General features: G+C 34.6%; 4 protein-coding genes across 4 annotated transcripts; 1 reads left to right on the top strand and 3 right to left on the bottom strand.

Annotated features, from left to right (window-relative positions):
- Nucleotides 1-821: 821 nt before the first annotated feature.
- LOC120211632 (protein CANDIDATE G-PROTEIN COUPLED RECEPTOR 7-like) lies at nt 822-1,577 on the bottom strand. The gene has a single exon (XM_039210127.1). The coding sequence runs from the start codon at nt 1,404-1,406 to the stop codon at nt 930-932; it is 477 nt and encodes a 158-aa protein (XP_039066058.1). The 5' UTR covers nt 1,407-1,577; the 3' UTR covers nt 822-929.
- On the bottom strand, nt 1,466-2,242 carry LOC120211615 (protein CANDIDATE G-PROTEIN COUPLED RECEPTOR 7-like). The gene has a single exon (XM_039210112.1). It carries the CDS (start codon nt 2,240-2,242, stop codon nt 1,466-1,468), a length of 777 nt encoding a protein of 258 aa, XP_039066043.1.
- Nucleotides 2,243-5,957: 3,715 nt separating this feature from the next.
- LOC120211629 (phosphatidate phosphatase PAH1-like) lies at nt 5,958-10,701 on the top strand. Its single transcript, XM_039210124.1, has 10 exons — nt 5,958-7,385; nt 7,464-8,056; nt 8,151-8,224; nt 8,543-8,627; nt 9,245-9,331; nt 9,470-9,542; nt 9,843-9,886; nt 9,986-10,114; nt 10,226-10,324; nt 10,450-10,701. The coding sequence occupies exons 1-10, from the start codon at nt 5,984-5,986 to the stop codon at nt 10,501-10,503; spliced, it is 2,640 nt and encodes an 879-aa protein (XP_039066055.1). The 5' UTR covers nt 5,958-5,983; the 3' UTR covers nt 10,504-10,701.
- A 1,512-nt stretch (nt 10,702-12,213) lies between these two features.
- LOC120211631 (ankyrin repeat-containing protein At5g02620-like) lies at nt 12,214-15,148 on the bottom strand. Its single transcript, XM_039210126.1, has 4 exons — nt 14,870-15,148; nt 13,962-14,431; nt 13,320-13,729; nt 12,214-13,236 (listed from the first exon to the last, which is right to left on the bottom strand). Exons 2-4 carry the CDS (start codon nt 14,287-14,289, stop codon nt 12,358-12,360), a joined length of 1,617 nt encoding a protein of 538 aa, XP_039066057.1. The 5' UTR covers nt 14,290-14,431; nt 14,870-15,148; the 3' UTR covers nt 12,214-12,357.
- Between the last annotated feature and the right edge of the window lie 3,658 nt (nt 15,149-18,806).

The raw sequence follows: 18,806 nt of genomic DNA, 5'->3' as shown, positions 1-18,806 counted from the left end.
AATACTGGGTCTTTTGCACAATCCTTATTTATTAATTATATCGTGTCCAAAAGGATGCAAGACAGTCCAAAAACCGGATTGTAAAATTTAAATCATTTAAGTTCCAAGCAGCAAACATGGAAGAACACATCCAAAAGGCATAACTTAAGGACAATAAATCAACATTATCATATAACCCCATCAGTTTAGTTAATACTCGTTATCTTATTAAGTAACTTTAAGTTGATGAAAAACTAAACATATGTTATATAAGTCATACATTATATTACAAGATAATTCCATTGAAAGGCAAGTGGGTTTTCTTATGTGAAGAGCAATTTAAATAGAATGAACCTACACAACATAATTCCATTGAAAGGCAAATGGAAATGCAAAACTTGGGCGTTCCTTGAATCCATACTCCATATTGACCGATGAATGCCAAAAGTAAAGCTCTCAATAGAAAACAAGCAGATAACAAATACATTAGTTTAACCACTAACCGCATTTGATGATCTCATTTAAACAACCAGTCAATCCAACACACATTCTCCCGCCCTCTAAACTCTTTCCACAGTTCCTTTTAATAAGTTGAATAGAACAATATTAGATTTCATAAAAGCAGCACACAAGCTTCTTACAGGAAAGCCATATACGATTTACATAACAAATCATTTGGAAATATCAAATTGAATAGACAACAAAATTCATTATGAGCTTCATAACAATATCATTAAGCAGAAATAGAGTACCAATATGAACAAGTTAAGTAAAACTATAACAGTAAAGAGAATAGCAGAGCAAGTTCCAGACCAGATGCAGCAATTTGTATCTGTAAAATTTACACCAAAAAAAAAACCCAACCTGCAAAACGATCCCAGTTAGCATCAAAGGTTGAAATCCAAAGTAACCTTTTATACCAATTCTCGTTTCAACAGCCAACGTGGTTCTCAAAGCTCGAAATCTTCATCTCTAAGAGCGAGCTCAGCGGCTTCTTCATCTTCTTCCTCAAGAATGAAGTACTCATTTTTCTCCACAGGCCTAAACATGTAAAAGATCACCAAATAGAACGCCAAACTTGCAGTCTCCTCAGCTGCATTGCTAACCCATTGATACCTGTAAGCTGCAATCGTCCTCAAAGCAAACACCACAATTCTCGTAAAATACAGGAAACCAATCACCACAATGTAAAACTGCCTAAACAGAGTCAATTTTGCCAAATTCCTCGCGGCCTTCCCATCAGTTTTCGAAGTTTCTCTCAACGAACGAATTGACCAAACAATTGGGAAAATAATAGCACAACAGCAGATAATATCAACCAGAAGGAACACCTGATTCCACGTAGCCCAATCTTTAATAAACGGCCCGGTTTCTCCAATTACAACCGACGCAATATTAGCTATAACTTGAAGCGGTATGACGATCATCAACACCTTTTTTTCCCTTTCTTGCAAGAAAGGCTTCAAAAACGACCAACCCGTGCCGATCAAAACGATGACGGTAAATAACAAAACGACACGATAAACTGAAAAATGTAGAACAGAACATCCCAACCGTGAGGAGTCCCGGTAACTTTAACGTAATGCTTATCTTCGGCGGCGCAGATCAGATTCAAAGCTTTGAATAACAACAATCCTGCCATTAATAAATGGATCCGATGCACGGATCGTCTGTTAGTATAACAAAGGAAGATCCAATAAGCTAAGAAGGCTAAATAGAGAACTGAGAAGACGGTATAAAGAGAAGGGAGCTGCGTTTGGCCGGCGGAGAGGTAATCTTTCGAGCCGTCCCAATCGAGGTTGTATATTTCGGTACGGACGTCCATGGAAACGCGCGTTTCGGGGGCACAGTTGGAGAAGAAGAGAGAGTATTCATTGGGGGAAGAGACGGGGTAAGAGCGGTTGAAACGCGAGAGGGGAGGCGGTGAGAGGTCGCTGAAGGTGAAGAGGTGTTGGATGTAGTGGGAATCGAGGACGCAAAAGTGGGAATTCTGTTGGATCTCGAGGAGGACTTGGAGGAGAGATTCTTCGGATAAGAGGAAGAAACCGAGGCGGGAAGGAGAAGGGATGGGGGCGTTGGCGGAGGAGGAAACGGAGACGGAGGAGACCGAGATGCTGACGTGGCCGGTGTGGGTGAAGCCAAATTTTTCGAAGAGGATCATAGGGCGGGAGTCGGATTTGATGGTTGGAGATTTGATCTCCGCCGTGGTGGATGAGAGGATTGAAAGGAGGAAGAGGAGGAGGATTACGGCGGTTTTCGCCATTTTTGGGAGGTTGCTACGGCGGTCGGGAGCGTTGTGCGAGGTGGTCGTTACGGTGATTTGAAGAGGAAAGTTGTCAAATTTTATCCGAAAATTTTCTCTATTGGATCTGATTGTGATTTTGTAATTTTTGTATATCGGAAATTTGAGATCTTGCATTGAAAAACTTTCGAGGAAGACAAATACGGTGTTGTTCTTGCCTTTTTGGGCCGCAAATTGGGCTTCCATCTTAGATGAAACGGAATGAGTTTGAGTCGGTTCAATTTAACGGGCCGTCGGACAAGTCAATATTTTATCAGAACTCTGTCTCTGATTCGAATTACTCAAATATTACGATGGGTGACTAAAATGAAATCAAAATGCAATGTTAGTGATGTTTTAAAAAATATATAGTTACGTGACTAAAACATAATCACTTGAATAATAGTATGACTAAAACGAAATCATTTAAATAATTGAATGACTAAATACATAGTTTATCCTAATTTTTTTTAACAAATTAGAAGTGTGAATCTCATAGATAGAACTCATAGCTTTAATTTGTTTTTTATAAATCCTAGGATATTTGTGTATAGAGTTTAGTAGTGTTTAGAGAAGGACACAAAATCTTACGTTAAGAGGTGAATTTATAACATTTTAGGGGATAAAATTAAATTATCAATTAAAAATATCAAAAAATATAAAATATATATTAATTTAAAATTTTCAGAGGACGACTATCCAATTGTCCCTCGGTTTATCCTGATAGTGTTTCTTTGTCGTATTGTATGATTCAAGAGTAGAGTTCTACTCTCTTTGTCGTAATTTTTTTAATGTTGAATGGATGATATCTTAACTTAGATTATTGAGATATTTCAGAAGAATTTGAAATATAGATTACTAATCAATAAAAAAATAGATTAAACGTACATGTTAATAATTAGAAATTTTGTATTATTATAGTAAAAATTAAAAAAATCATTTATGAAATTATAATTAATAATAATAATATATTTTTTCTTTTGTAGTTTATATGAATGTCCGTAAGTAATTAATATAAATCCTAGGATTTGTGTATAGAGTTTAGTAGTGTTAGAGAAGGACACAAAATCTTACGTTAAGAGGTGAATTTATAACTTTTAGGGGATAAAATTAAATTATCAATTGAAAATATCAAAAAATATAAAATATATATTAATTTAAAATTTTCAGAGGACGACTATCCCAATTGTCCCTCGGTTCATCCTGATAGTGTTTCTTTGTCGTATTGTATGCTTCAAGAGTAGAGTTCTACTCTCTTTGTCGTAATTTTTTTTAATGTTGAATGGAGGAAATCTTAACTTAGATTATTGAGATATTTCAGAAGAATTTGAAATATAGATTACTAATCAATAAAAAATAGATTAAACGTACATGTTAATAATTAGAAATTTTGTATTTTATAGTTAAAATTAAAAAATCATTATGAAATTATAATTAATAATAATAATATTTTTTCTTTTGTAGTTTATATGAATGTCCGTAAGTAATTAATTGATGGTTTGTATGTTAAAATATATATGTAGGATGAGAAATAAATCAAATCTATTTATCTATGTAGGAAAAAGCATTCACAGGTACAACATCATCGTCCTCAAACTAATTAGAATCGAGTGAATCTTTTTTATTTGTCATCATCAACATCTCCTAGACAACCTATAACATAAATCACTGATGAATCAACATTTATATATTGTTCTATCATATGTATCATTGTCAATGAGTATTGTTTTATCAATACCATAATAATCAATCCAACCAGTAACTCCAATTCACTGATGACATTTTGGATTTTCAAGTTTATCTTTCGCGATGAGATTGTTGAACAAAAACTCTGCAATCGTTTTTCTTCATAGGTCATCCACCATCATATGATTATGGCATGTTTACGAATGAATTCGGTCGGTCAACACATAGTGAAATTGATAATGTTAAAAATATTACTGACAACGTTGGATTATGTGACTATAACGATCATGCTAAAGAGCTATTAATACGGAGAAATTTTGCATCTAATCAACAACCGTCACATTATGAAATTCATTCACGTAGAAGTTACCAATAGTATAAATTTTTATGATAAATGTTAATTACAATATCTTATTTCTATATATTAATATTATATTTTAATTACATCAAATTTTTTATTCGATTTAAATAATTATATGACACTTTTAAAAGTATAAAAAAAGTGTACATACAAAAATACAATATTTTATAATATTATAATAACATTTTATTTTTTAAGGTTCAAAAGATTTAATCTAATTAATTTAAAATTTGTGTTTTCAACACAGGTGAAAGGTTGTTCGAAAAGGCCGAGGACAGTGGTTTGATGAAAAAGCATGTCTTGCCTTTTGTGCTTTTTCAAAATTTAGTGTAAATTTTAAAATTTTAAAAGATATGTTTATTCAATCACACCTTTTATGTAAATTAAAAATGCGACATATCAATTACATCTTATAAAAAATATGTTTTACAATATAAAATTTTATCTTAGTCATACAAAAATGAGTGTTACTATGTAAATAGTCTTTTTTTAATTAATTTTAAAAGCGATATTTTTGGGTAATAAAAGTAATATTAGATATAACAAAAATTCTAATAGTTAAAAGGAAATAGAAGTAAATAAAGGATGCATTAATCACTTTATAGCTTAAGTTTCAATAATTAGAATGTTTTTCCTTTCAAAGATCTAAACGCATCATTAAGACTTGGAGAAGCAAGAGAAATCGAAATACCTAAGTTACCCTTCCATGAATCATAATCCACACCACACGTCATGTTTCTCGTTTCGTTGCGCATAGTTAATGCAAAACGGAGGAGCAATTTTGTCTTTTTAAGTTATCAAGTATTTTATTGTGTGGCGGTTACGGTTAGCCCCCATCTGCCTTCTGCTGACTCGTTCTCAAAAATTTCTATTTTTTTTCTGTAAAAACTATAAGGAATTGAAGCTGTCAGAGAATCCCAACGGCGTCGGATCATTGCGTTATAGTTCATCAATCACAGTGAAGAGATAATCTTAGAAATTGTTTTGATTTCCAGCCAAGAGAGTTTGATCCTTCGTGGGATTTTTTTTTGTTCTGTAAGTTTCATGGCCGACTTTGACTGTATATTTCTATATTTGCTAAATTTTCGAATAAGAAAGTTTGGTTTGGTTTTCCACAGATCTCGCCGTTAAAATTCACTGCTGTCTGTCTGTTATCGGTCGTATTTGATTACTCTAACTGTATCACCGACATCTGTTTTCTGTTTGGTTGCTGAGAAAATTGGAGTAAAAATAATTGGAGCTTTCTTTTTCTTTTTTTGCCTTTGACCAGTGATTTTAAAAGGTAGCTAGTTTATTTTTAATTTCTTGAGTTTCTAAAGGTTCAACTTGACTTCTTTTATGAGAAATATATATGTTTTAACATTCTATATTGGAATTATACTTCATATAATATTAGTGAAATTTGGATTTTTGTATGTGTTATGGAAGTGGCAGCTGATAGAATCCCAGGCATGCTTTCCTCTTCTTTTTTTTTTTCATTTTTGTTCTCTTGCTGGTCAAAAGGGAACATCTTATGGTTTAATGTCAGCTCTGTTTTATTTTGAACCGAATGCAGATACCCGAGAGGAAGTATACATATCGTTGAGCAGAACGAGTTTGGATCTTTATATTGATTTGTGGATTCATTTCATCTTCAGAAGGATATTTTTATCTAAGAAATACTTTTTTTTTTACAAATGAATGTGGTTGGCAAAGTTGGGAGTTTAATTTCACAAGGTGTATATTCCGTTGCCACTCCTTTCCATCCTTTTGGTGGAGCTGTTGATATAATTGTTGTTCAGCAACCAGATGGGACTTTTCGGAGCACGCCTTGGTATGTTCGGTTTGGGAAGTTTCAGGGTGTTTTAAAAGGGACCGAGAAGGTTGTTCGTATAACTGTTAATGGCGTTGAAGCAGATTTTCATATGTGTCTTGATAACTCGGGCCAAGCATATTTTTTAAAGGTGGTTGATTCTGGTGTAGGAATTGAGACGAGTGGAGATATCAAAGATTCTGATGGTGGAATTGTCTCGGATTCTGAGTTGGCTCAATTGAGGGATGAATATGATGACACAAGTCAAAACCGGCTTGAAAGGGTAGAATCTGATACTATGTTCTATGACTTTCAAGATGATCAGTTCTCTCAAGAGGATTTGGTTAATTTGTCCGAATATGAGTCTGGCCAATATGAGGATTTGGATAGTGTGTGTTTTGATGAAGCACAAGGTGTAGGCTCAGAAGTTGTCTTGTTCAGAGTGGATGGCCATATAATTACAGCTCCTGTTTCGGCATCAGACAAGACTGCTGAAAATGTGCAACCAAGCAAGCCTCTGTTCCGTATAGGACCAGTTGAAGGACCACCCTTTTGTGAGGGTAATGGGGAATCTAGTTCAGGTGACAATGTGTCGGATGCTGACTATACTTGTAAGCTCAATTCTGTAGCACCTAAGGATTCCTATGATATTGTTTGCAGCTTGAACAGTGATTCTACTGCTTCAGGACACCATCAAGAAGTTTTTAAAGAAAGGGGGGAGCATGCCTGTGAAACTGAAGAAACTCAAAACCTTTCTAACCAAGAAAATGAATTTATCAGGCAAAGTGACGTTGAAGATGCATCTGTGCATGTTAACAAGGATGTTTTTAAGAGCTGCCTTGAACTATCTGAACTGGGCAGACATGGTGAAAATACCAATTCTGAAGAAATAGATAGCCCATTACAAGCTCAGAGTTCACAAGATAAACCTCCTTGCAGCCCTCCAGAAGTTGGTGAAACTGAAAATGGTGCTATTGGTGACTACCAAAATAAAGATGTACAGTATTCCTCTTGTAGGCCAAATTCTTCCTATCAAAATGGATTTCCTGATTTACCAATTGAAAAGAAAGTTTCAGAAACAGATTTTATGGGCTGTAACAATACATCTGTTAATTTGGTTATTAGTGAACCTGAATTGAGAGATGAACAGTTTGGTACATCAGCAGCAACTGAAGGGATGGATGGCGGTCTGCAAATTCGTGCACTTGGGGATAAGAGTAGGGAAAGTGAAATGGTGGAAACTAAAACAACTTGCTCTAAAGAGATAGCAGCTCATGGGAGCAAGGGTAAGGAACTATGGGCTTTGCCTCCTTTAATTATTTAACTCTCTTATTTTTGCTCTGATTCTCACCTTATATTTCCAGGATTTGAGATCTCACTCTGTGGGAATGAACTTCATGTGGGTATGGGATTAGATGCTGCAGCAGAAGTCTTTGAAGCACACAGCGTACCAGAGGAGGAATACAAAAATAATGCAATGTCAATTATTAAGAATGCAAATCTTATCATCCGATTCAGAGAGATGTACTTGCCATGGGAAAAAGCTGCTTCTATTGTTCTTGGAATGGCTGCATTTGGTATAGAGTTAGCTGTTGAGCCCCGAGATGCAATCCCTGTTGAACAGGATGAGTCATTGAAACCAAAAGATGATGATTCTATGGTCACTTCTGCATCTTCTAGCCGTAGATGGAGGCTCTGGCCTAGTTCCTTAACAAGGGTCAAAACACTTGAGAAGAACGACAGCAATAGTGAGGAGGTATTTCTTGATACCAAATCTTCTCTACAAGATTCACCATCCGATTTAATTTCAGCATCCACTAGAAAGATTGAATCTCCCGGCAAAAAGTTTGTGAGGACAAATATTCCCACCAACGAGCAGATTGCTTCATTGAATCTGAAAGATGGTCAAAATATGATTACTTTCAGTTTCTCCACCAGGGTTCTGGGAACACAACAGGTTTGAATTGTTTACTACATAATTCTTCTGGACGGTTTCCAAGGTTTGTGATATTCTAAAATCTTAGCCTAAAAAATCTGTGCATATTTAACAGGTTGATGCACATCTTTACTTGTGGAAGTGGAATGCAAAGATTGTAATCTCAGATGTAGATGGAACTATTACCAAGTAAGGATTTTATCTCCTGATATTATCACTCTGGATTGTTTAAAGTTTTCTTGTTTCACCATTATATGGACCTGTCTAAACTTATCGTTATGATATGATTATGATGACGTTGGAACTAATGAATTATACTGGACTAGGAAAGGAACAGTGTAATATAAACCATATACTTACATTCAAAGCTGAAATTATACCTTTCGTTATTATCTTTAGTATTGAAGCAGGAATGAGCATTCTAGAATTAATTTGATGTGAAATCTTTCCTCATGTATACTGAAATACAGGATTGGCATTTCAATAACCATGACATGTTTCTTTCAGGTCTGACGTTTTAGGCCAGTTTATGCCTTTAGTTGGAAGGGATTGGACACAAACTGGTGTAGCTCATCTTTTTTCTGCCATTAAGGTGTGCTTTTTCTCATTGTTTTGTTGTTCGACTTGACTTAATTGAGCTGTCGTTCTTCTGTAGACTGTCATGCATAACTAGATCTAGAAAATTGCTCCACCCCTTCTTTATATCCACGACAACTGAAAGAAAACATGTCTCATGTTTTCCTTATGATTTGCTTTTACTATTTCTTATTTATAAAATTCCGACCAATGTAAATGATGATATATTCCTTCTGGTTTTCTAATGCAAGTTTATAGAATAATTTTTGACAACCTTGTAACATGATGATGTGAACATTATCATTTTATGAAATGTATGTTTTCACTTGTTAGGTTAGATATGGGTAGTGCTAAGATTCTTACACATAAGTTGCATTTATGTCCATCTTTATCCACCACTCCACTAAGTAATTGTGCACACACAAACACAATATTGTTTGCAGAGAATACTGTTTTCTAGTATCCAGTAATATTGGAGTTTGATTTAAATGGTTAATTCTCATCCAGTGTAGTTATCTGTGGTTCTTCAATTTATTCCATTAACCAACATATTTTGACATGCATATTAACTAGATGATTTCCTTCAGTATCTGATATTCTGATTCCAAATACTAAATTGTATGTTCACAACAGGAGAATGGATATCAGCTTCTATTTCTTAGTGCACGTGCAATTGTTCAGGCATATTTAACCAGAAATTTTTTACTCAACCTGAAACAGGTATTCTAATAAGCTGACCATGATTTTTACATTTTCCTCATGTAAACAAAAAAGGCAATAGCGAAAGTATCAACCAAAGCGACAAGCTAACATTTGGAAACCATCTTGTTTAAATGGTCTGACTTTGAAATTATGTAGGACGGAAAAGCTTTACCGACTGGACCTGTTGTTATTTCTCCTGATGGTTTGTTTCCCTCATTGTACCGTGAAGGTGAGGTCTTGGATGTTTTTCTGTGTGTGCGCGCTTACATGTTTTGTCTGCTGAAGTAATCGGGTATTATTTTAAGTTCTTATCATAATTTTGGGGCTCCAGCTACATGAGGGGGACAATGCTAATGGCATTCCATCACAGAACCTATAAATGATAGAAGTTGCGATATCTGTTTTCATGTTTATCAGAGTTCCAAGGCTGTATTTCGAGTTATACATTGCATTTCTTCTTTTACTTCTTTTTGATATTTTACAAGTTCCAGCCTGATATAGTCTACTATTTCCACCTTATTCATGGCAGTGATAAGAAGAACACCTCATGAATTCAAAATAGCTTGTTTGGAGGTGAATTCTGAAACACTCGACATTATTTCTCAATGTAGAACAGAACCATTACCGATCAGTCCCTTTACATATGAATTCTTTCGTATACGTGCATTGCAGGATATCAGGAAACTTTTCCCTTCCGACTACAATCCATTTTATGCGGGTTTTGGAAACCGAGACACAGATGACCAAAGTTACAGAGAAATCGGAATCCCAACGGGAAAGAGATTTATTATTAACCCAAAGGTACACATTCTCCATGTCCTACTTATGAGAAAAAACACAAACAAATATTGACCAAAACCTATCTCGGGGTTACCCTATCAACTTTCTAACAATCCGACTCGAAACTGGCAGGGTGAGGTGGTTACAAGTCATTGTATGAACACGAGATCATATACATCACTACATACTCTTGTTCACGACATGTTTCCACCAACATCATTGCTTGAGCAGGTAAGGCGTTAATGTCTCACCTATTCAGATATAATGCAAAAGAACAAAACCAAAAATTGTCTATAACTGTCCCTTATTTGTTTTGGAGCATTCATGGTATCCACAATATTCTAATATAATTGCAGGAGGATTATAACTCATGGAACTTTTGGAAAGTGCCGTTGCTGGATATCGATTAAGATAGTTGATTGTTTAAAGAATAGAGTTTAGTTGTACCAAGGAGATGGCGAGTAGCATAAATTGCCCCATATGTAAGAGATTATTCTGATATGCTTCAAGTTCTTATAACTTGCTCACTCCATTTATATTCTTTAGTGAACTTCAAATGTTTTGTTGGGGTTCATCTTGTAATGAATAGATAGTTCAAGTGCAAAAAATCCAAACCATTTTTAGGAATTTCTTTTTGCAGGATGAGAACCAAATGCGTCTTATGCATGTTGTTGGTAACAATATTACAGAACGAGGGGTTAGCACTGATAGAATAATTAAAATAAAAATTACAGAAAATGAATTTGCACACTGTATCATGGAGAACCACTTAGAAGTAGATTCGCCCTGATTGATGTAATCGTTGCACTGGACAATGTATCCAAAATTAACACAGTATCTCCAAATAGATGACACATGGAGTTTGGATTAGAAGTCGGTGATTTTCTCTCTTTTAAGAATAGAACTCTGAAAAGAAAATAGAGAACTTGGAGAGTAGAGAGAAAAACATTTAGAGAGAATGATTTTCAGATATGTGCATGCGTTGTCAGTGATTAAAAAGAATTATGAACAGATGTTATTCTTTAATTACCTCGTACTATTAAACAAAGTAATAGCTTACCAAAGTCCTTGAAGGGTATTATTTGAGAAAATTTCCGATAATCCAGTGAACGATTGCAATAATTTCATACAAGTGGAACAATAAACAAAAGGAAAATTATAGCTGCTATTATTTTCATTCATAGTATCTGAAATCAAGGACAACTTATCAATGAGTTTAATAGAACAAGATGTTAGGTAGATAAAAAGTTTGAACCTTAACATTAGGAATGAAATAATTAAATTATAAATATCGTCTCATAACATGTTTATGAAGTATTTATTTCAAATTAGTTAGTCATTTCATAATTAGTCTAGTAGAATGAAACATTAAGAAGTCTCATAATATGTTTATGTAATTTAAAAATTTAAAAATACAGTTCAATTTTTTAAAAATTTTGAAATAAAAATTCTAAACTTTTTTTTAAAAATTCGAGACTCACATCAAAGTTTCGACACTCCAATGAAGCCATACTAGTATTCAGCATTACGGGAGAGAATAAGAAGTTTTCTGCTTTCATCTTCAATGATTGGCCTATGGAACTTGTAAGTTATACGAAGAAAAATTGAAGACAAAGGGAACAGCAAGCACGGGAGAAGCGTATTTCATCTTCAATGCGGTCAAATCTAAAAAGGCATAGCTTATCTATCTCAAGTATATCAAGATGCCAATCAACAGATGAACCCAAAGGACAGATGGAGATAGTCCTACCTCTAAAATTTTTTAATTCTCTTTTATATATATATATATTGTGTATTTTCTATTGATAATCTGTTTTTACCCTTTGAAGTACTATAAATTCACTCCCTTCAGAATTTTATAAGTTCGACCTTAACATAAAATCTTACATCCGTCACTACCGATCAAGAAGAGAACTATGTGGAAAAACTATTGCAGTACTCACTGGTACTCTTCCTTTGTTGTCTTCCAAGAAAAGGAAAAAGAACTGTATGACACTGAGAATCTTGTGCATGTAACCTGGGAAAAGCACAGCAAAATACACAGATATTTCAATTACTTTTAGGTAAAAATGACATCAGTTAGTTAAATATAACACTGCTGATAGATAATCTAGGTAATCAAGCCAACTCATTGACTGATTCCTTAATCTGTTGAACAACAAAAATGAACTGTCTACATATTCTCTGCTGTTTTTGCTGCCATTCTGCAACTGTTAGTCAAATCTATATACGTGAGATAAAGAGTTTCTAGTGTGCATTAAAGCTCAAACCGCGTAGAGTTTCTTGTGCTCATTGTTTAGAATCTCTGTGTCAGACGTATATGGTGTAGGCAATGACTGAGTTCGGCTAGTCATCGAAGACCTACGGATGCTCCGAGTTCTGGAAGCCTCGATACGGTTCACGACCACCCAATAACACAATGTCCCCAATGTCGATACCATGATAACAGTCCCTATACCGGTAATAAGGTTAGCTAACCACCTCTCGTCTTCTCCGACTACAACGTACGAGAGGGCAAGAAATGCAACTGAAATCAGCACACATGCCAACCACATGAGCTTATTAATAACTGCCATCATCTGCTTCTTGGCCTTTCTCTGTATAACTACAACCGAGGTCTGTACTACTACAACAGCCAATGATATGAAAAGGGCTATGGAGTCAAAGACAACAAAGATCATGAATGGCAGTTTTGCGGCGATTCTTGCTTGTCCAGGGGAGACACCTGGTGAGATGTCTTCAGGACTGTCGGTGTATTGGCCTGGGACATTGAAAATGGCAGCAAATGCAACCGAGGCAATGAGAATAGCGACCACCGTGCTGGAATTGATAGCATTATTGAGACTTTCGACATGCATTTTGTTGAGCCGCTTAGCTATTCCTTGAACGCGTTTTCTTGTTTTGAATGTATGCTCTAGCTGGTTATGAACTCCATTCTTTATATCACTTACAGTTTGTTTTAGTTCTCGAGCTGAATTTGCAGGATGCGGCTTGATGGATTTGGCAGATTGGACTCCATGCTCTTTTAAGATACATACCATATCAGATAGCTTATTCTTCTCTGCACTATCAAGAGCCGTTTCCCCAGACTTGTTGATGATCATTTTGTGAATTCCACAGTCATTTAGCAGCTTTTCAGCAATCTGAAAGATTGAATTAGTGATCAGAAAGTTCAATCCTAAAATTATAGAGACATAACAATTAGTAAAAGTTGAATCCTCATTACCTGAAGCCGACCCTTTCGAGTTCCTATGTGCAAAGCTGTGTTGCCCTTAGCATCAACCATGTTTATTAAAGAAGGATCCGACTTTATCAGCACATCTACCACTTCAACATTCTGTCCTTTAACAGCCACATGCAAAGCTGTCTGGCCCTTCTTGTCGATTCTTGTCACGATTCCAGGTTCTCTAGACAAAAGGGCCTTTACAATCTCTAGATGTCCATTTCTAGCCGCCGAATGCAAGGCGGTTTTCCCGTTGCACCGTGCTATCACAGCCACGTTGCTGCCTTTTTCCAAGAGGAAATTCACCACTTCAGTGTGGCCCTGTGATGCAGCGGTGTGCAATGCTGTGGTGTTATAAGAATCAGAAGTCATTGAAAGATCAAGATTGGCCTCCATGAGAATCTTCAATACCTCTGAGACGTTAGACAGAAAAGATTCAGAAAAGTATATATATGTATCCCCAACGATATTCCGATAAACAACAACACAAGTACATTGTTCACTACCAATCTTGCAAATCCTTAAACCCGAAAAACAGAAATATCGCATACGATATTTGCTAAAGAAATTGCAGGGTTGGACTTCCATAATTGTTCTTAATATCATATCCGACATAATTGTGGAGTGAAAAGCAAACTAACTCACCCAAGTTCCCTTGCTTGGCAGCAATATGAAAAGCATCAAAGCCATTCCTTGCTTTAACACCAGCCAAAACAATGTCATGATACTTCATCATCTCCTTCACCAAATCGGCATATCCACATTCAGCAGCAACGTATAAGGCGGTTTCGCCGGATTGATTCCGCTTAGACAACAAATCCTTCAACTCTCCATCCTCGCCACTACCACTAATTATCTCCAAAACCAATTCGAAATCTCCTGCTCTCACCGCCGAGTGCAGCGGCGTATCGTCCTTTTTACTCGTCAATTGCTTTGTCATCTTCTTTTTCTCAAAGCTTAGCTCTTTCGCCATAGTTTCTTCTCCCTCCCCAAATCCAAGCTTACAAAAGAACAAGAAGCTCCTTTTCCCCCCCTTTTTCTTTGATGTTTCTGATTTCTTTCGAACCAAAAACTTCAATTATTCACCATACAGAGATCAAAAACATCAAGAACCCCTGAAATCAATATAAAAAAGATTTGATTCAGAAAAAAATTATGAGATATTAATGGCGCATGCACATGGGAGACCTGATTTTCCTTGATATCATCAACCCAAATTCAGTAGCACATAATTTAATCTGAAAAATGAAACCCACTAATCTCCCACACTCATCATTATAATATCCATAATTCATAACTAATATCTGATTACCTATAATAATTGCCAAATATCATAAATAAATAAAAAAGTAAACTATTGATCAAACACTGTAACTTTCGAAACTCTGCTTTAAGTTTGAATCTTTATCTTCATTCAATGAATCAAAGACGACAATCATAATTGGATAGTTGAATTTCACCCAACTATAAAGTCAAAGAACCCCAAGTGAAAAAAAAACAAAGTAAACAAATTAAAATAAATAAATGGTTCTTAATTTTCCTCTTTTACTTACCTGTGGTTCCTGGCTTTGAGAAGGAAAAAAAACCCAGAGCTTGCTTCTCTGTCACAGAAACAATTCATCGAAAAGAGAAAAAAGAAAGAAAGAACCTTTGAAGGGTCGCAACAAAGGGTTTGTTTAGAACAAAAAAGGGGAAGAAATTAGGGGAAAATTAGAAGCAAAAAAGGACAAAAGGATGGTGGCTGGCTATGGAGTTTTTAGTGCAAAAAGCTTGCAAGTAACTAGCCAACACCGTTGAATAAGAAGAGAAGTTGAAACATTGCCGTTGGATTATCTTTAACACCCCCAAAGTTCGGTCGGCTCGACTGTCGAGTGCGACGTAGTATGCGGTTAGGCCAATTTATTCCGTGTAAGCAAGTCAAATTAACGACATGCATCTGCCACCAATCAATTAACTAGACCAGATGTTTCAAACTCTTAATATTAGAAATTATCTTCAATTGTCGGCTTTTAATAATTATTTTTCTAAATTATTAATATTATTCATTCGGACAATTTCTCATGTTTAAGGACATGTTTTCAACATTAAAAGTGGCATAAAATGTGTTTACAATACGTGGCATAAATGTTTAGGTGGGGGGTTGGCAAAAAATGGTTAGTATAAAATACAGGGGAATTATTTTTTGAAATGAGATATTTATTGTAATGTTATTGGGAGATGTACGATTTAATAGGCATTTTGCAAAGACGTAGAAATTATTTGACGTTTTTGGAAGACATTTGAAAGACAAGACAACTATTGTTTTGTAATTTTGTTAGATTTGATGTTTCAATTACAAGTAGTTTGAAAAAGACATCCAACGTCTTCTTTCATTCACTGTTCATTCCATCTAAATAAAAAATATTTTTTCAATACCTTATATGAGTTAATTTTTTTCCACCACATTATCCCACTAAATTTGCCCATATGTCATATTTGGGAGCATGAATATGATGGTAATCTAATTTAACTTTTAACTAATTTTGATCTAATATCATTTAAAATATAAAATATACGTCGTATATGGAATACTTGAACAAATACAGGGATTCTTTTAAAAAAAATTCAGATTTGAGTTAGGTATTATAAAGGTTGAGGTCGAAACGACTTTAAGTTTAAGATGATTTTTTTTATTATGATTCACCTTAAGATAATAATATAATTTTTTCTATATATTTAAGAATAATTTTTATAATATCTCTATATAATCTTTTTTAATTAAATCTATGTTTTATTGAATAAAAATAAGAGTACTTTTTATCATTCCTAAACACACATTACACGGATAGTTTGGATTTAATATATAAGAAATACTTATGAATTAATCTTGATAAAATATTAAATCTAAACTTGAGTAAAGATATTAAAAGTTGGTATCAATAATCAATCAAGGTCCGTGAAACATCTCTTTCTGAGTTTAAAGATATATAGAGAAAATATTGACTTTAAGGAACAATATATTGACTGAAGTGGATGACTCAAGTGGTTGGAATTTGGGGCCGTAATAGCTGAATCCACGAGCCGTAACGCAATCATACACTGGTGCCACGATTGCTAAATTGTTTGCCACCTTTCCTTTCCCCCCCGGAAATTCTAGGATTAAAATATTAGGATAAGATTACGTTTTCCATTGAAATAAAATTTATAAACAAATATCAAGTTATATTAAAAAATAAATTTTTTATCATTAAATTTTTAAAAATTGTAAAATAATATTTAATTTTAATTTTAATTTAAATGAATATAATATAAAACAGTTACCGTCATGAAACATCAATTTAATAGGTAATATCTCATCCAGTCTCTCGACTATAATTAAAATTTTATTTTAATATTTTTTTAAATAATAATTTTAAAAAATCTATATAATAATTTATAACTTATTTTTATAACTATAAAATGTCTTTTAAAACTATACTTTAATTTCATTTTATAAATCATTAAATTTTAATAAAGCCTTTCGTATTTTTTATTTGAGAAAATAACCTCAGTGATCAAAAATACTTATAATATACGATTTTAACCAACTTTTTTGGATTTGCCAAAATGACCAACAAAATCGCAATGCGAAATAAAAATCGCAATGCGATCTCCAGAATCGCAAATCAGTTCCTAGAATCGCAATGCGATAGTACAAATTCGCATTGCGATTTTCCATAATCGCAACGCGAATATGAAAATCGCAACGCGAACATATAAATCGCAACGCGATTCTGACTATCGCAACGAGTATCCGTAAAATCGCAACGCGTATCCGTAAATCGCAATGAGAATACGTAAAATCGCAACGCGTATCCGTAAATCGCAACGAGAATACGTAAATCGCAATGCGTATCCGTAAATCGCAATACGAATACGTAAATCGCAATGCGAATATGTAAATCGCAATGCGAATCTGTAAATCGCAACGAGATTCTGACTATCGCAATACTGAATTTCAAATTCGCAACTCGATTTCTGAATTCGCAACAGGTTTTATTTTCGCAACACAAATGTTTTGGGTATATAACTACGCAGCAACAACTCATAACCTAAATCCCTAAATCGCAACTCATTCCATCTCCATCTATCACTCTCTCCGGCGACATCCGTTCCTATATCCAACGACATACTTCCCCATCCGGCAACATGTTTTAGTTTCGCAGCTCGTTTGTTTAGTAAATTAATTTACAATAATGAAATCATCTAATGTTGATCATGTTTGGATAGATTTGTGTTTTGGAGGGTCATGGGAGAATGTTCATGGTGTTTTACAATATATGCCTTTACCCATGAATCTTCAACTAAAACTGTCATTAAAAAAGTTAACTTATGAAACTCTAATGTTACGTGTTGCAAATAAATTGAATTTAGAGCCCCTAAGTGGATTTAGGCTATCTTATCAGAGAAATGGTAAAGTTTATTTGTTAACCGACAATGAAGATGTTGAACGATTCATTGCTTACATTAGTGTTTCAAGTGATGATGTTACATTGTATGTTGTTGAACCTAGAAGTAGTGAAGTTGGGTCAGTAGCGGGTAGTAATCAACTAAGTTTTTCAACCCATGGTGCTCAAAATTTAATGGTTCCACCACAATTTCATCACCAAGCAAATATTGTTTCACAACATTTCCAATACCAAACACAATCTCAAAACCCACAACCTTTCCCTAATCCAAATCCCAATCAACTTTCAGCACCAAATTTTAGTTTTCGTATTGACCAGTTAGACGATGATGAGCCAATAGAAAAAATTGTGAGTACTAGTCAGTATTCGAAATTTGATCTTGGTCAATACCTGGACTTTGATCTTGGTCAATACTCGGATTTTGATGATTTTTCAGAAGAAGAAACAGACACTGCGTGTAATGATTTTGATATTGGTCAATAACCGAATTTTGATGATGAAACAGCCGTTGCCGAGGAAGATGTTGTTGATGATAATGAGGAGGAAGTTACGACTATAAATGAACATGTTGAACATCCATTCTGTAATTCATATAACACTGAAGAAGAAAAAGAAGAAGAAGAAATCCCCAAAGAAAAGTCCCCGAAGAAAATGCCACGGGAGTATAACTGGAATATGCCAGAATTACTTCAGATACCGGAAGAAGAGTTGGTAAAGATAGCAGTTGATTGTTACACAAAAATTATTCGTATCAAGAAAGATGATTGTTTTGATACAAAGGAAGACTTGAAGATAGCTTTGTATACGAAATGTGTGGAAGATGGCTATCAACTAAAAGATAACAAATCAAGCAAAGATCGTTTCGAAACAAGGTGTATGATTGACAAAAACTATATGTGGCGTATGATTGCAAAGAGGATAAAAGATTGCAAAATGTTTCAAGTTAGGACTTTTATTGATAAACATATATGTTCAAGAACCCAAGTTTTTCCTCACCATAGACAGGCAAACAAAAAGGTGTTGGGTGGTTTTCTGGCTGAGTTAATGTTTTTGAATGGTAGGG

This window comes from Hibiscus syriacus, unplaced genomic scaffold (assembly GCF_006381635.1).
Source record: "Hibiscus syriacus cultivar Baekdansim isolate YM2019G1 unplaced genomic scaffold, ASM638163v2 tig00109978_pilon, whole genome shotgun sequence".
NCBI classification, from domain to species: Eukaryota; Viridiplantae; Streptophyta; class Magnoliopsida; order Malvales; family Malvaceae; genus Hibiscus; species Hibiscus syriacus.
Note: the sequence above shows the minus strand (reverse complement) of the source record. Positions and strands in the feature narration are given on the sequence as shown.

Excerpts from the sequence above, each read along its gene's own strand:
- LOC120211632 (XM_039210127.1), bottom strand. The coding sequence starts at position 1,406 with ATGATCGTCATACCGCTTCAAGTTATAGCTAATATTGCGTCGGTTGTA.
- LOC120211615 (XM_039210112.1), bottom strand. The coding sequence starts at position 2,242 with ATGGCGAAAACCGCCGTAATCCTCCTCCTCTTCCTCCTTTCAATCCTC.
- LOC120211629 (XM_039210124.1), top strand. The coding sequence starts at position 5,984 with ATGAATGTGGTTGGCAAAGTTGGGAGTTTAATTTCACAAGGTGTATAT. Across the intron at positions 10,115-10,225 it reads GATTTATTATTAACCCAAAG|GGTGAGGTGGTTACAAGTCA; the intron begins GTACACATTCTC and ends CGAAACTGGCAG. Across the intron at positions 10,325-10,449 it reads CAACATCATTGCTTGAGCAG|GAGGATTATAACTCATGGAA; the intron begins GTAAGGCGTTAA and ends ATATAATTGCAG.
- LOC120211631 (XM_039210126.1), bottom strand. The coding sequence starts at position 14,289 with ATGGCGAAAGAGCTAAGCTTTGAGAAAAAGAAGATGACAAAGCAATTG. Across the intron at positions 13,730-13,961 it reads TGCCAAGCAAGGGAACTTGG|AGGTATTGAAGATTCTCATG; the intron begins GTGAGTTAGTTT and ends CTAACGTCTCAG. Across the intron at positions 13,237-13,319 it reads CTCGAAAGGGTCGGCTTCAG|ATTGCTGAAAAGCTGCTAAA; the intron begins GTAATGAGGATT and ends TCAATCTTTCAG.